Here is a 17,102-nt window from a genome sequence, read left to right as displayed (position 1 = left end):
GCGAGACCGAGGGAATAGCAAAAAGCTGGGCTGCGGAGGGCGCGGGGTTGTGAGGGACGCAGAGCTGTAGCGGACGCGGGGCTGTGACAGATGCGGGGCTGTAATGGACGCGGGGCTGAGAAATTTGTGGCCCACAACAGCAGACGATGGGGAATAACGACAAAAGCAGAGACGACGGAGAACCCGAGGACGATTTTGGGACAGACAACGCTGAAAGCGACGGTAAACGGGACGAAAGACGGGAGACGTTGGACTGGCGGACTCGCAGGTAAGCCTAGTGCAGACTGGCAGATGATTTTGCTTAATTAAGCTGTTTTCTCCGTATTTTTATTTGGTTTTTTTATTCTGACGGCAGTCTGGGTTTCTTTCTGATAATAATTTGTATTTTTTATTCTGATGGCAATTTATATGCTACGTAGAATTGCACAGAATGCTGTTGAATTTTCTCGGTTTAATTTTCATTTTATTTTCATTTGATTTCTTCCTATATTCTGTACTGTCGCTCTTTATTTATTTACTAATATCTGAGTTGCATCCTCTTTTTCATGAAATTTTCGTAAATTTAATAGGCATGGTGCAGTTAAGCCAGCTGAGTGTGTGCCTTTGCCTGTGGGAATGCACAGATCGATATTTTAGTAATGATTTTAATAATTTTATTGCAGATTCATTGATGGCATCCGAGATTACGTTAGTCGTTTCTTGAAATCCGATGGTAAACAACTTATGGTAAGACACACTTTAATCGTCAAAATAAATTACGTAAATACCCGTCAGATTCCGTTATTTTTTTAAACAGCACAAAGATAATGCACATATTTAAAAATGAATTAGAATAACATAAAGAAAACAAAATTACTTTATTTATGTAATAAGAATTAAAAAGTGAATTATGAATTAATACGGGATGAAAACTGATGGGACTGTTTCTTATAGCGGGAGCTGGTAGTTCTGTTCGACAAATGTCAGCCGGAAATAAGCCTGAATATGCACTGGTTTACCTGATTGTGATTGATTTCGAAGCCACGTGCTATGAGAACAAACAGGCTGGTACATCTGAGCAAGAAATTATAGAATTCTCAGTATCATCGTTGTATATGCAATCGGTGTGTTGTAAGTATTTTCTATTCGGCGTGTTGTAAGACAGCCAAAAGAAAAGTTTTTAATTTATTTATTTTTGTTCTTTTTTCAGGTGGATTTGTTTGTTATTACCGACCCGTGAAGCACCGAATTCTATCAGGCTTTTGTAAGACGCTACGGAAATTCACAATACAATCTTGGTGTTAATATATGTTAGGATCATTAGTTAGTAATATCTTTTTTGCTAATATTGTGTTCACCGCAGATTTTGTGTTTCTTCGATTTTCTGCACCCGAATGATCACGTTTGCATTGAGCAAGCACTTCCGTTCCTTTCATGCGAGATATTTTCACGTTTTCACACGCACTTCGCTCCCACCAAACGGAAAACTGATTGAAATACGATGCGCTGCCAAGTGTTTTCGAAGTCATTACGGATTCCGCTTGCTCACAAACAAATGCGGTACTTCACGCAGACAGCCCCGAAATTATACTGTCAAGTGTGAGTACATGTTTCGTTAAATTATTTTGTTGATGTGTAGATAAACAAATCGTTGAAATTACGTGCCAGATTACGAGGCTCAATCATCAACGAGATCACGTTCTTTAAGTTTTTTTTATTTAAGAAAAAATTTGTTTGACCAAAATGCAGTGTGATCTCATTAATCACCGCCTTTAAAATCTGTCACGTAATTTCATGCGTTTCTCTCTCCATAACGCTACACTATGCTGCGCTATTGCAGTCTGAAACGAGACCTTCTTGTCCGCTGTGGCGTTGCGGCGGAGCAGCCGGGATCTGCTTGCACTTCTACGACAGCGCCCTTTATGGACGCTACGGCACGATGATCTGCATGTGCCGAGCGGCAGTCGTGAATTTAATTATCCATAGATTTTTCCCGCAGCCGCTCCGGAAGGCCTGTTAGAATGCAATATTTCCTGATTTTTTCACTGTTTATGATGAGAAGCCGCTGTTGTGCCTTTGCATTTATTTATCCTGTGTGGTGATCTTCCTTTTGACACCCCTGTATTGACGCTGTAGAGTTTTTACTTTCAGCGGTTTTATGGACGTCCGCTTTTTTGAGATCAGATCTGGTGATTTCAGCTATGGTGAATACAAACGGCTGATTGATCCCTTCTGCTTTGGTGGTTGTGTTAAATCCTTAGCTGCTTTTGCGTGGATTCCTGAGATTACATTACAAATTGGCCAATTTAATTTAATCCGCCTTGGTGAGTTTAATTAGTAAATAAATATAATTTTCTAAATTTATTTTTTAATTTTTCTTTGAATTTTTTTTGTTTTAATAATATGACGTCAGAAACTGTAGTCCGGATGTCCAGTGGGGAAGTAGAGACCAAAATCGCCTTGCGGGACGCCCTTTACTACTGATAAATGTTTTCAAGAAATCACGAGCAAGCATCGAAGAAAAGCCTACCATAGTGCATTGGCAACTACATGGATAACTTGATGGAAAGAAAACCGTCCATCATTCAGCTAACAAACATTGTAATCAAACTTGATCGATCAACACTTACAAAACTTTTTGAATATATCTTCAAGCTGTTTGATAAGAGGCACATTTGCATAGGTGTAATTTTTAAAAAAACCAGCAAAACCGAATTTTTTTGAAAAATACCTCAAAATCATCTTCCGCCTTTTCAGCAAAAGAGCGATTTGACCTTTCAACACTCAACCATATTCCAAAGTTTCACACAACGCTTAAGAAAAGCCCATTCGGGCACACCTAGTGAATCACTCCTTTGCTGTACTGAGTACATAATAATGCCCTTGCAGACACCTAGTAATTCACAACCGGCAATATTATCCCCAGTGCCGAATACCACTAAATTCGTTCCGGCAATAATGTCCCCCATGCCGGACACCACTAAATTCGTTCCGGCAATAATGTCCCCCATGCCGGACACCACTAAATTCGTTCCGGCAATAATGTCCCCCATGCCGTATACTAGTAATTTCCTTCCTGCATTAATGTCCCCCATGCCGAACACCACTAAATTCGTTCCGGCAATAATGTCCCCCATGGCGGACACCACTAAATTCGTTCCGGCAATAATGTCCCCCATGTCGAACACCACTAAATTCGTTCCGGCAATAATGTCCCCCATGCCGTATACTAGTAATTTCCTTCCGGCAATAATGTCCCCCATGCCGGACACCACTAAATTCGTTCCGGCAATAATGTCCCCATGCCGGATACTAGTAATTTTCTTCCGGCAATAATGTCCCCCATGCCGGACACCACTAAATTCGTTCCGGCAATAGTGTCCCCCATGCCGGACACCATTATATTCGTTTCGGCATTAATGTCCCCCATGCCGGATACTAGTAAATTCGTTCCGGCAATAATGTCCCCCATGCCGGATACTAGTAATTTCGTTCCGGCAATAATGTCCCCCATGCCGAACACCACTAAATTCGTTCCGGCAATAATGTCCCCATGCCGGATACTAGTAATTTTCTTCCGGCAATAATGTCCCCCATGCCGGACACCACTAAATTCGTTCCGGCTATAGTGTCCCCCATGCCGGACACCATTATATTCGTTTCGGCATTAATGTCCCCCATGCCGAACACCACTAAATTCGTTCCGGCAATAATGTCCCCATGCCGGATACTAGTAATTTTCTTCCGGCAATAATGTCCCCCATGCCGGACACCACTAATTACGTTCCGGCATTAATGTCCCCCATGCCGGACACCATTATATTCGTTTCGGCAATAATGTCCCCATGCCGGATACTAGTAATTTTCTTCCGGCAATAATGTCCCCCATGCCGGACACCACTAAATTCGTTCCGGCAATAGTGTCCCCCATGCCGGACACCATTATATTCGTTTCGGCATTAATGTCCCCCATGCCGGATACTAGTAAATTCGTTCCGGCAATAATGTCCCCCATGCCGGATACTAGTAATTTCGTTCCGGCAATAATGTCCCCCATGCCGTATACTAGTAATTTCCTTCCGGCAATAATGTCCCCCATGCCGAACACTACTAAATTCGTTCCGGCAATAATGTCCCCATGCCGGATACTAGTAATTTTCTTCCGGCAATAATGTCCCCCATGCCGGACACCACTAAATTCGTTCCGGCAATAGTGTCCCCCATGCCGGACACCATTATATTCGTTTCGGCATTAATGTCCCCCATGCCGGATACTAGTAAATTCGTTCCGGCAATAATGTCCCCCATGCCGGATACTAGTAATTTCGTTCCGGCAATAATGTCCCCCATGCCGTATACTAGTAATTTCCTTCCGGCAATAATGTCCCCCATGCCGAACACCACTAAATTCGTTCCGGCAATAATGTCCCCATGCCGGATACTAGTAATTTTCTTCCGGCAATAATGTCCCCCATGCCGGACACCACTAAATTCGTTCCGGCTATAGTGTCCCCCATGCCGGACACCATTATATTCGTTTCGGCATTAATGTCCCCCATGCCGAACACCACTAAATTCGTTCCGGCAATAATGTCCCCATGCCGGATACTAGTAATTTTCTTCCGGCAATAATGTCCCCCATGCCGGACACCACTAATTTCGTTCCGGCATTAATGTCCCCCATGCCGGACACCATTATATTCGTTTCGGCATTAATGTCCCCCATGCCGAACACCACTAAATTCGTTCCGGCAATAATGTCCCCATGCCGTATACTAGTAATTTTCTTCCGGCAATAATGTCCCCCATGCCGGACACCACTAAATTCGTTCCGGCAATAGTGTCCCCCATGCCGGACACCATTATATTCGTTTCGGCATTAATGTCCCCCATGCCGGATACTAGTAAATTCGTTCCGGCAATAATGTCCCCCATGCCGGATACTAGTAAATTCGTTCCGGCAATAATGTCCCCCATGCCGGATACTAGTAATTTCGTTCCGGCATTAATGTCCCCCATGCCGGACATCACTAAATTCGTTCCGGCAATAATGTCCCTTCGGTGACTGATGTCCTCAGCTGTTTTGGACTGGTAACGCTGTGGTAACGCTGGTGGCAGTTTTTCAAAGGTCACCGATCGCCCTGAAAATCAGCTTTCCGTTGTAGGTCCCCCACGTCACCATTCTGACTAAAGGGTTACCGTTTTGGAGATGGTGGCAGGGGGGACACGGCAAAAATGTCCAGGGGGACAGGGGGGACATTTTTGCCGGTCACAAATGTAGCCTAAGCAAAACTCCAAAATTTGTCAGTAATTGTTCATATTGCGAAACCGGTACTGGATAGGCTTTCTTTTGATTTCTTTGTTTCCCCATTTATCACGCCAAATGTCCACCGCATTGTTAATTCCAGTTCCAAACGACCCGTGCTTTCCATGTGCTGATCAAAAGTTCCCAGCTGTGTAGCACTAACGCCACCGAGACGTCTTACGCTAACCATCTTATCTTGTCTTAACTTTTACTGGGTAGCACTAATACGAGGTCCCTACCAGTTCCCGGTAACTTATTAGACTTTCGTTTACTCATCAGAAATGATCGGACGCCAAGTACCCTTCCTGTTCTTCAGTAGGTTTGCTCAGTGATCAGTGTTACGCTTTGCGTGGTTGTGTTCATTCGACAGCTCAAGTACCCATAGCACCGAGCAGCAATGGGCAGGTTCCGGCAAGGTTGTCGGTTCCGGTCTCCTATTTTCTTAATGCTAGGCCTGGTAACAGTAATCTAGTTCTTGTAATTTCCATTTAATCGGCTGGCCTGGCACGTGGCAAACACTCACTGGTTGACACAGCATTTCGTTCATATCCATTGTAAACAACTAAACATGTATACGTATTTTAATGCAACAGAGCGCGCGAAAGCTGAAGTTTCCGTGCATATAAATGCATCACTTCCATATACCGACACACTTCTCCTTGTGAAGGCTTCCAGCCGATAAAATTTTCTTGATATTTTCGATGTAAGGAAAATTTATGCAGTGAACTGTCGAACTGTCTCTTCTGGTGGACTGTAGTTGTACACAAATAAATCTGGTGTTTTTTTTGTTTTGCTAACAGTTTTTGGAGCTAATCCACTTTGGAGTGCTTTGCAGAAAGGTAACAAACTGGAACTTTTGTAAATTTATTTGAAAAGATTCTTTTTTATTACACTCCTCTACATTAGAATTTTAATTATGGTCATATTGCTCCACGCAACAATGTTTTAAAGGGTCTTTCAATGTCACCTTGAACTTACGCCTGTACCGGTATCGGCATCCGAGGGATGGTCCTAGGGTAGATATTCTTGAAAACAAAATGCATGTGGGACCCTTCCAGAACATGCTGAGTTTAATGTTGAAATCGGTTTTTTAATTGGCTTTGCGGTTTTTTCTAGCCAAGTTCCACGGGGCGGCCGGTCATAATACAGATCTATTTCCTTGATATTTCCTTAATACTGTTGCTAGTCGTACCATAGCGTCGGACAGCGATATTCCTAATTAAAGGAGGAGGTATATGTTAAGGTGATAAAACAGGACATTCCTGGTCGTATGGCACACTGTTTCCACAACTATTCTATTTCTGCAACTCTCAGCTTAATTTAAAACATTTTCGAGATGAAGCAACTGATGAAGCAACAAAGCAATTAATCTGTAAGAAGAAACACACTGAAGCTGGCTGATATTTTCTTGGGTCTCCCTAGAATCGGGAAGCCCGCGTAAGTAACCAATAAACCGAACACCAGTTGTCTACTCTAGTTTGTGGACATTTGCAGTAGCTCTGCATTACTACCCTCATAATAAACGTACGCACTCCGTAATATTATTAGCAAGATTCCCCGCGTAGAATCTAAAACGGAAAAAAAATATTAAATTTATACTGCAATAATACTTGTCGATGACAATGGTTAACCCCAGCAATTATTTGATATGCCTTAATCCAGCAATCTTCGTCGAATATTAGGATTTATATAGATAAATCATAATTTACTGCAGTCATTTTGTGAAATCCTAAAGCCCATCACAGATTCTGTACGCTTGTATGCAAACCAGTCATAATTATTGTTTAGCCAAGCCACCAAAAGGTGACCCGATTACTTTTTGTCCTCTGTACAATGTACGACAAAAAGAGGTTGAACCGATCAGTCGGTCCGCGGTTCAGAATAACCTCGCAACGACACGCCACCACTAAAACTTGGACGCTTACTCACTACTTTCAGACGCTCGCGCTCCGTGAATATCAAAGTGCAGTTATACTAGTTGCATATCAAAAGGTGTAGAAAAAAATTTTAAACTTTTTGATACTAAACCTGTGGCTGTTTATGGCGAACAGCACAAATTCTAGCCATTTTGCTTTCTCGTAGGCACAGCATAGGATCTGTGCGCATAACCGTTTGGCTTGCAATCAGTGCTTAAGTCTATGGGAAAGCAAAATGGCTAGAATTTGTGCTGTTCACCATAAACAGCCACAGGTTTAGTATCAAAAAGTTTAAAATTTTTTTCTACACCTTTTGATATGCAACTAGTATAACTGCACTTTGATATTCACGGAGCGCGAGCGTCTGAAAGTAGTGAGTAAGCGTCCAAGTTTTAGTGGTGGCGTGTCGTTGCGAGGTTATTCTGAACCGCGGACCGACTGATCGGTTCAACCTCTTTTTGTCGTACATTGTATGTACTCTGTCGAGTGAGTCTTTTGCAATTACACCCATGGAATGTGCCGCAAAAAACCAAGCCAAAGCAAGTGAAGCCATTTTACTGTCGTTGATAACGGGACCGCTATCGGCGAACAAGGGTCACCACATGCTTGAAATTACCAGCCATTCTGCACCGTATATTTACCGGGTGGCCCAACAAAATGGCGGTCTCAGTTTTTTGTTTGCTGTTGGTGAGCCAGTTGTCGTACAGCAATGGTTTTAGATTCATTAAATTACAGATTTTGTTGGCTACTAAACGTACAAAATTTTTTTTGGATAAGTTGTGACACGCTCGCAAAAGCTGCGCCAACTGAAATCGTGCAAAAGCGTACTGTGACCCAGCATTTGAACTCTAAAATTGTGTGTCACTTATTATCCATATGAACTATTTTAATGTTTTAAACTGTTTCATGTAGAGAATGACGTATGTCACAGACGTACTCTATCAGCCTACAAAAATGGGTTTCCATAGTGCTCGCATTGGAGGAGCAATGCACTCGACTCACTTTTGGCAAAAATGCCGATTTTTTTATTAATTTTTGAGCGTTTTTACTAATTATTTTTTGCTGCATGGCAGGCTGCAACAAAACAGGGTAATTTAGGTGTTATGTGTAGCTAAGATATTGTTCTTATAAAAACAAGTTTGTTTTAGATCCACTTCTACAGCGTTGGTAAGAAATTGATTTTTGAAAATGGTGCTGGAGGATTTCACGAAAATTAAATGTCCGGCGTTCCAGCTCTCCAGTTTCTGGACCGAACGCATTGACCGGAATACCGCACCTCTTTACAGTAAAAATACAAGAAACAATCCCTCTACCTGAAATATCAAAGCGACAAATTTTATTCTACCAAGCTGAATAATAGCAGATTTTAATTTGCTAAGAGGGAAAATCAAATTTTCGATTCTGGGTCACCGCCAAATTCTACCTATTTCATTAAAATAATTCAATAAAAAGTTAAATCTTTGTTTACGGTTAATATGACTAAGCAGTTCTATGTTTGAAGAATTTCTCTTTCGAATGAAACTAAAATGAAGTCAATCGGACGTGGGGCGGGGCCAATTCACAATGAAAAACTAGCCCGCCATTTTGTTGGGCCACCCGGTACGGCGACGCATAGACCATGGGTTCGTAATAATTTACTCCTCCATTTACACGACTAAACAGTCGAAAGGGTGAAGCTGAGAGCGATTCGTCAGATACTAAGTTCAGCAAATCGCACATAGGAGCAATTAATTCAATGCAATTCCCTAACTATATTTATACAGGTGAACGATACTAAGTTGGCGGGTGAGTCCTGATTCGCCACCAAATACGGCCTAAGCCGCGGCTGTCGCATTTTTCTTGAATTTGGTCCAGGACAATTTGGTCATGATGTTGGTCCCATTAAAAATCTAACTGGGATCCGTGATGCGACCCATTGTAAGGGCGGGACGCCCCGCCCTCCTGAGTAGCTATTCGCTGTTTCTGGGGATTTCCACCCCGCGCATTGCTGCGCTGTTTTGACGGACCTGCAGCACAGTTGCACTGGCTGCAGGATCCTTCCTCATTAGTCTGGTGTTGCTGCGCCACGGTGCGCATTAGATTCGGCATTAAAGCCTCATCCGGGTTCACCGCTGTTCGCTGTCGAGGATACGCGTGGCGCCCATACGGCCACGCGTATCCTCGACAGTTTTTATACCATAAAAATTTATACCATAATGAGATTGCTAATGTTCCAGTTTTTATACCATAAAACTGGAACATTAGCAATCTCATTCCAGATGATCACCAAGAATGGACGATTAGCCACGACATTCGGTCCGGATGGTAAACAGTTGTATCCGAACCCACAACACGTAGCGGCGGACGCTTTCACACCGTATTCGTCCACTTCTGTGACATTAGAACATCAGATAATAATTACAGAAAAAACGAACACTGTTATCAAGTTTACGGTCTTACCGATAACCACTTCTTGCCGGAACTGGTCAACCTGTTTAGGCCGTCGGTCATCCTCAAACATGCCACCAAAGTTCGTCTCAGACGGCTGAAACATTTCCTGCAACCCCATCGCATTCGCGGCCGGTTTCATGTCAGCACCGTAGCAAATACGAAAATTCGGAATAACAATATGATACGGTGTTTCACAGGTGTTTTCGCGTCACAATAAGAGTTTTCAATAGTTAAGTCCTGCTCTAAACTGGTTATTCCGCCAGTGTTTTCTGCTGGCAATATGAACATCACACTGAATTTCCTGTCCACGACATCGAGTACTATCATCTACGGGTATCCCGTTTCTTCGCCTTGGTGGCGAGGCAGTGCACGGAGGTAAGCTTCTTTGTTTTCCATGAAATCCACCGTTTTCTCAACATCCTTCGGGCAATAAAATGTCCCGTTTTTCGTCTTGTTTTTATCGAAGGGAAATTCCCACGGACCGGAGAAATCAATGAAGTTCACCAGAATTAACAGCGTCTTCGGATCGACTTCGCTTAGCAGACTCGTTATTTTTCCCTCAGTCTTTTCTGCCACAAAACTATTCACCGTCGTTACTGCTTCTCTGGGCGAATTTCCAAAGGGAGTTTTAACAAACCCGAATTTCATTCGGGTTTCGATCGCCTCCTGATATTCTGGAGCCAGGCAGCAGTTGTCGTCGTAAAACGCAGCATTAACTGATTTCAGTGCACCGTCCGTATTTACCGCCTCCAGATGCTTAACCAACTCGGAAAGATCTCTTCCATCTTGGCATAATAACGTTGTTAGGGCGGATTTCAGTTCACCATTGGTTCCGGGAAGAACTGCCGCCAAAATGACTTCCGCTGAGTATGGACTGATGACCATATTGGCATCCGGAGTGTCCGCTGTCCCAATTACAGCTCGGAACATTTTCACCGCGAAACTGCTCCCCGGGTTGACGCTGAAATCGGTAGTGTAGCGTCGGTATTCCTTTCGCACGCGTTTCGGGGATTCGTGCGGCCGACGTCCCAAACAGCTTTTGAAGACATCAAAAAATTTCCCCATAGCTTCTGCGAATTTTTCTTTTTATCCTGCAACACCGTGTTCCGGTTGGAATAAACTTTCGCAGATCGGCTTTAATAAAAATAACTGGTTTTTGGTTTAAGACGTTGCAAAGACGACAACAATTCCAATTAAAATTTGCGGTAGAAGAGTTTCCGTAATTTAATGACCGCTGCAACGAAATTAGTACTGCGTTTGGGTTAAAAGGGGATAGAATCATCTATATCCTGGTTGTTAGAGGAAAATTATGTATTTCCTATTATCAGAATAATTATCCTCGTTACATGCTGAGCCAATACTTATTCGACAATACTTATCAATCCTTGAAACGTTTGATGCGAGTTCTCTAAGGCTATGAAATTAAGAATGCATTTGGACATCAGCTGCAGCCTGCAGAGAATCGTGCAGCATGATGGCACGTACATGCTTCGATAATACAACCAGCCAAGATGCTCAGAATGGCTTTAATCAATAACGCTGACCGAGTTAGCGAAAGCAGTAATAGACAGGCCCCTGCCGCATGGACCAGATGGACGTTGTGCGAGCGAATGCCAGGAAAATAAAGCGCCGCAGTTGCAAATATCAGACGATCGATATTTTTGGCTTGCAGCAGTAATCAATCGCGTTTTGTTTTACAATTGCACCCGGCATTTGGAAATAAGCCTGTATTACCTCCTAGCACTGACCGGTCACTACCAGTACCAGCCAGTACGGATGGCTGTACTATAGCTGTGCGTATGTTGTGAGTGAGCTTAACATAACTGTCTACTGCGCCACGTCACGCTGAATTAGCGTGTTGATTCGGAATGAAAGACGCGGATTTCAAATGAAATGATCCAGGAAATTGAGTGCATTGTTTCTTGGACACAGTTAAGCGCTTGCTAAGTTTAGTGTCGCAAGATTTGAGTGATACTTTTTCACATTCACGGAAACGTGAGTGGGCAACGAAACAAGTTTTCATGCGGCACAATATTTTTGGTTGGTCATCGAGTGCGTAGTCGCGAACTCGCGACGCGGCTTCCTCGTTAGCATGCTAATTCTCGCCACTGTTGCACATCTAATACAGTAGTTCATATGTAGCTGCCTTTATTCATTTGTAGAAATCAAGGAATAAAGAGGGTTATCTTTGTCAATCATTATACTCATGCTTCGGTGAAATACGCTCTGCCAGTGCATAAATGTTTTCTATTTTTATAACTAATTCCTACTCAGAGCGTCAGTCTTCCGCGTCAGTGTAGTATTACTGTACTTATTTGTGTTATACTTAATTATTCATTCATTCAGTTGTCATACTAATCAACGGTTAATAAATTATTAATAACTAAGAAAGTACCGACTTCATGACATTTCTCCCAAATAAGGCGGTCACAGCTGAGCCAGACTGGAGTAAAATTTCACCATATCGCCAATATTCCCAGCCAGCGAATACCGGTCTTCCGGCATCTGCAGCTAATGCCGATACAGGACTATACGGTTCACACAGACACCGAGTGTTTGCATAAATATTTGGATATAACGCAGTGTTTGACCGGTGGGTGCGCCGAGGTCCAAAGTGGCTCTGATTGTGTACTGATGTATATTCTGTTATCCCGCACACATATTGTTTTTGGGACGCTAGTAGTCTGCTTTCAGGATGCAACTGAACGTCAAATAATATTCCACGCATTCGAAATCAAATGATAGACATGCAGTGAGACCGGAAAGCTACACTGACTTGCTGAGCAGGTTGCGGCGAAGTAGCAATATCTTCCCACAGGCTACAGACGCGCCGGCATCGCTGCCGAGAGATGGAATCCAATGCCTGGAAAACTCACACCAATATCGCAACTGGCAGTATCGAACCGTGCTCGCTGATAGTAAACTCGGGCGTGCCCATTTCATCTCAAGCAAATCTGCTTGGACACTTTACCGCGATGTGTCGTTGAAAATGTATACGACATACAGGTAGATACATCGGAAAATAGTAAAGGCAGCCAACCACGGGATAGTTGTTCTGTCATTGAAGACATGCGAATTACCAAAAGCTCTGTGTATGCATGAATGGAAAAGAATGTGTAGTACTTTAATTATTATAAACGAACACTGAAGCACAACGCTGTTCCTGTTCAGGATCTAGCGAAGTACGTGAGGCTGTTATTTTCTTTAAAATACATTAATACGTATAACCGATTATAACCATATAAGCACTAGGATCATTCGTGATAGCTTATTTGCTAAAATTACTGCTAATCATCGATTGATTCCTCCGTAGAACTTTCACTTTCTGCTTCCGAAGTTGTATCATCATCCTGCGACTCCTGGTCCTCCTCCGAGCTTTCACTCATGAATTGGTACTCCATCGGGGCACAATGCGATAAGGCATTTACACAGATTTTATTCAGTTTCGTAGTATCCAAACTCTGCAGATTCTTCAGAGTCCATTTTGTATTAGAATAATGGGCGGATGAGCGCGGATCACCGACTTGATATTCCTGAAGGATCTGTGGAAAGGAACCGGCCACTGCCGTTGACATGAAATTATATTGAACAACATTAGCAAATTTTTTATTAATTGCTGTTGCGAAGCCAATACCTGGATGAGCTTTCTTTTATGCTCTTTATTTCCCTCTCTAATCGCGCCAGACGTCCACTGCACAATCCCTTCTAAATCCAAACGGCCAGTGCTTGCAATGTGCCGATCAAACGTTTCCCATAGCCCTGAAGCATTTACGCAATCAAGGCTGATGACCGTACGAGGAAAGTTGAAGGTTACAGCGTCGCGACCCAGTTGGCATTCCTTCCAAATAATGTGATCACAGCAGGACGCCAGACTGGAATACAGCTCCACTGTGTCGTCAATATTTGCCGCTAAGGAGTATCGGCGATTCATCTGCATTGAGCGCCGATACAGCACCAACCGATTAATGCGAATACCGGCATTCTGCAGGATTTGTTGAATATACTGCATCGTCTGACCGGCCAATGTGTCGCTATCCAATTGAGCGACGACTTCGTGCCGATTATAATCATTATCTCGCAAGCAGATGGTTCGCGTGGCACTGGTAATTTGCTTTAAAATGCAGCTGTATGTAACGTAATTAACATTCCGGTCGCGGCCATAGTCGGCCGAATTGGAAACCGGTGTTGGCAGCGCAACGGTAAAGTGTTGAGCAACCAGCGGAGAGATGATAATGTCCCCCCACAGGCGACAGACGCGCCGGCACTGCTGCCGATGAATGGAATCCATTGACTGGAAGACTTCCGCCAAAAGCACAACTGGCAGTAATAAACCGCGCTCCCAGGCGCCAGACATAGTACCCATTCCATCGTCTGTTTCCGATACATGGCAAAACTCACCGGTCACTGCCTGCAATACAGCGGGTAAAAAAGCACTTTACAGAGAAAGATGTTTAACATCGATATCTTAGTACGAGTACGATGTGCAGTAAAACCGCTATTGCTAAATGAGCATTTGCATGTATGTTGTAGCTTCAACAGCTGCGCGCTAGACTGGCTGACACTGCAATTGACTGTGTTTACGGCATTATAAAGCAGAAGCATTCCTAATGAGCAAACAGCAAAGTGGAATGTGATCAATGTGCATTTGTACCGCATTTCGAGTTTTGGCAAGATTGTTACGGCGGCGCTGCATATAACGAAGGTAAGCGATCAGTACGCACTGCTGCTCTCCTTCGCGTCCTTGGTCCGAAGGAATTGGCTTATCCGTCACCACCGTTAGATACCTGTCGCCCAGGCTGTTCAGCGTAATGAAGAAATGTCCCAGCTGGATTATTCTACTCCGGAGCTCAGATGCGGATGGCGATGGCCGAATCTGGACTCGAGGAAGTATTTCACGGATTACCTGACCGGCTAATGTTGCTTCCACTATCACGAAGTTCGCTAAACCTATCAAGCGTGGAATGATTATTCTGGCTGGATACCATATCCAAGGCTGATCAGGACAGGCCCGCAGCAGGGCTTGCATATCTGGGTACTCCGTTAATTCTGGTGCGCGTTTCTTTTTCCGGACTTTCGGCCGCTCGTCTGCCGGAACGCTGGAGCAGCCGAATGCCCTTCCGTATTCAACTGACACCGACTGTTGAGAGGGGCAACCGAAATCCACGATCAGACACAGTGGATCGCTATCTTGTATGTCGATCACGTGGCCGTGCTGCAGCATTCCATCCACTTCCACATCCACTGCATTCCATGCGTCCACCGAACGGTGGTCATCTTCGTACAAATTAGAGGTGAAACACCGTGCTTTCTCATGACTGACAGAGTTCCAGATGTGTAGTACGTTTTCGAAATTCAGCATGTCTTGGCACAGACAAGAAGCGGTGGATGTTACAAGTACAACTTACAACTGTAATGAGAAATACAGTATATCATCCTTTAAGCACGCATTCCCGCTACCATCTGTTGTGCCGTATCTTATCAGTTTGCTCCATGCATCGTGTTGTTATTCACCAGACGCCGCTGATTAGTTAATCAGTAGCCTCACTTGCTTGTGTTGCTTAATATTAAAAGGCTGTGCACATCTGCCAAAATGCGCAAACAGACAATCATTAAATTGCTACATTTGAAAGCAACTGCGAGATATTTTTTTATCATTAGTAAAGCCAAGCTGGCACAGTCACCAGTGATCGTCGATCGCCGGGATAAACAAGAATTTGCTTCCGTGACTTAAAGGGAATGCGTATGCTATGAAGGCAAATGCTACGAAAACGACAGGCGGAAGGTGTCGGCATGAAATTCTGCTGATGCGTTACTGGAGACAGTGCTACACGGCAGCGTACCGTAATTAACATCGCGGAGAACGGGCTCATTGGTGACTTCTATTGCGCCACACATCGGTTGTGGTTGGTGGAATTCGGGAAAGTGTTCGGTTCGTGAATCGGGAATAGAAACACTGCGTTAGATTATCTGTTCCACGCCAGATGGGACGCTTACTGTTTACCGTCCGCAAGCGCCGACAAACCGGCGAAACCGAAATAATACAATATCAAAACGGATACATACTATCTTTTCCGGTGGTTTTATGATTATGCAATCCTTTTCAATGTATTTTTTAAACACAATAACTTCTTAACGACTGCACAGTAATTCAGATACATCGAAAATTCAAAAGCCTCCTCAATACGCAAAGGCGAAGCCCGGTAGAGGTCCGGTATAAAATAGGGGAGGTGTACGTATCATGGGAGTGCATGTAAAGGAGTATTTATTGTATGTACTATGTACTTGTTGGAACTGTCATGACTCAGGACATTATTGATAAGCAGATTTAACGAGCAGTATGATGTATGATGTTACCGTATATGATGTACCACAATGCCTAAGAGAACGTTTAATGAGATTTAGGCGAATGTCCAAGCAGCTCAACACTGCAAAATTTTGGAACAAACAACCTGAAAGCCGCTGGTAATTGAAATTCTTCACATTTTTTGTGTTGCAGAGTAGTTGATGTTGATTAATCACCTATTATTCTCGCTGAAGCATGAGTGTATAAAGTTGACTGCCCGAAAGCTAAAAAGTGAATCAGCGAATAACTGCTCAAGTTCCAAGCGTCAAGATGGCTTCACAATGCCATAGTGTCATAGCTTTGGTGTTTGCTGTTGCGATCGGCATATTGTGGCCACAGTATGGCACGGCTCCATGGCCCGAATCCGGTTGCTCCCACAGTTACAGTTCACCAGGAAGCCAAACTCAGACCAGACGTTGTAAAAAACGACACCGGCATCTTGCAAACTCACCTACGGCCTCGCGGAAAGGATTGCGATATACCCATATTCCGTCCTTTGTGTTCCTAACCAGATTTCCGAGCAAACAAAAACTGGAAGAAGGCAGAACCAGTGCGAAGTCGAATCTTTCAACAGCAGCCAGCATAACGATGAACCACCGTTCAGTCGACCGTACCCTATGTAAAATGTACTAAACTTTAAACATTATCAAAGTCCCTCGAATATGACTAGAATAGATTCGACACTTTTTCATAACTCGTAATACCATGTGAAAGTTATACGAATTTCACTGATGTTCAATCTGTCACCGTTTACGGACTTTCAAGTCGACTGAACACTTGACTCGTGGATGCCGATAGACTCAATCGTATACCGTTGGCCGTATTTTGGAAACAAATGGAGGTATGGAGATTATTCATGGATTCGAAGGAGGCAGTTCAACCCTCTGCTAACGAGAATTTTGAAGCCATAATAAAAAACTTTCGCTGCATTGTTATTTGAAAGCATCGAACTATCAATTATTAGTCATAAAACAGCCATCGCAAAAGACCGCACCCACACATTGTAATTTTTAGCCAAAAGGTGCGTAGAGAAGGCTGATGGCAATGAGGCAAACGCAGTTTTTGCTGAACCGCTTATATGCGTAAGTGGTTTTATTTTTCGCGCGAGTCTACGCGCGAAAATACTCCC

At 43.5% G+C, this 17,102-nt stretch overlaps 2 protein-coding genes and 1 long non-coding RNA gene across 5 annotated transcripts; 1 reads left to right on the top strand and 2 right to left on the bottom strand.

The window, feature by feature from the left end:
- The first annotated feature begins 59 nt into the window (after window positions 1-59).
- LOC129599565 (uncharacterized) lies at window positions 60-2,172 on the top strand. Of its 2 annotated transcripts, none has more exons than XR_008691924.1 (6): window positions 60-268; window positions 663-726; window positions 934-1,047; window positions 1,190-1,243; window positions 1,343-1,578; window positions 1,820-2,172. It is a non-coding gene; the product is annotated as an uncharacterized LOC129599565 (long non-coding RNA). The 2 variants fall into 2 exon arrangements; XR_008691923.1 differs by having other exon boundaries at window positions 934-1,110.
- Window positions 2,173-9,957: 7,785 nt separating this feature from the next.
- LOC129599570 (alpha-1-antitrypsin-like protein CM55-ST) lies at window positions 9,958-10,695 on the bottom strand. The gene has a single exon (XM_055497855.1). It carries the CDS (start codon window positions 10,693-10,695, stop codon window positions 9,958-9,960), a length of 738 nt encoding a protein of 245 aa, XP_055353830.1.
- A 2,046-nt stretch (window positions 10,696-12,741) lies between these two features.
- LOC129599557 (uncharacterized) lies at window positions 12,742-15,025 on the bottom strand. 2 transcript variants are annotated; one of them, XM_055497846.1, is made up of 3 exons: window positions 14,282-15,025; window positions 13,265-14,038; window positions 12,742-13,192 (listed from the first exon to the last, which is right to left on the bottom strand). In XM_055497846.1, exons 1-3 carry the CDS (start codon window positions 14,987-14,989, stop codon window positions 13,103-13,105), a joined length of 1,572 nt encoding a protein of 523 aa, XP_055353821.1. In that variant the 5' UTR covers window positions 14,990-15,025; the 3' UTR covers window positions 12,742-13,102. The 2 variants fall into 2 exon arrangements, with proteins under 2 accessions (XP_055353821.1, XP_055353820.1); XM_055497845.1 differs by having other exon boundaries at window positions 12,742-13,172.
- Between the last annotated feature and the right edge of the window lie 2,077 nt (window positions 15,026-17,102).

Source organism: Paramacrobiotus metropolitanus, unplaced genomic scaffold (assembly GCF_019649055.1).
Source record: "Paramacrobiotus metropolitanus isolate TYO unplaced genomic scaffold, Prichtersi_v1.0 Parri_scaffold0000148, whole genome shotgun sequence".
Lineage (NCBI taxonomy): Eukaryota > Metazoa > Tardigrada > Eutardigrada > Parachela > Macrobiotidae > Paramacrobiotus > Paramacrobiotus metropolitanus.
This window is presented reverse-complemented; position numbering and strand designations above follow the sequence as displayed.

Excerpts from the sequence above, each read along its gene's own strand:
- LOC129599570 (XM_055497855.1), bottom strand. The coding sequence starts at position 10,695 with ATGGGGAAATTTTTTGATGTCTTCAAAAGCTGTTTGGGACGTCGGCCG.
- LOC129599557 (XM_055497845.1), bottom strand. The coding sequence starts at position 14,989 with ATGCTGAATTTCGAAAACGTACTACACATCTGGAACTCTGTCAGTCAT. Across the intron at positions 14,039-14,281 it reads TTGCCAAAACTCGAAATGCG|GCAGTGACCGGTGAGTTTTG; the intron begins GTACAAATGCAC and ends GCTGTATTGCAG. Across the intron at positions 13,173-13,264 it reads ATAAAAGAAAGCTCATCCAG|ATCCTTCAGGAATATCAAGT; the intron begins GTATTGGCTTCG and ends TCCTTTCCACAG.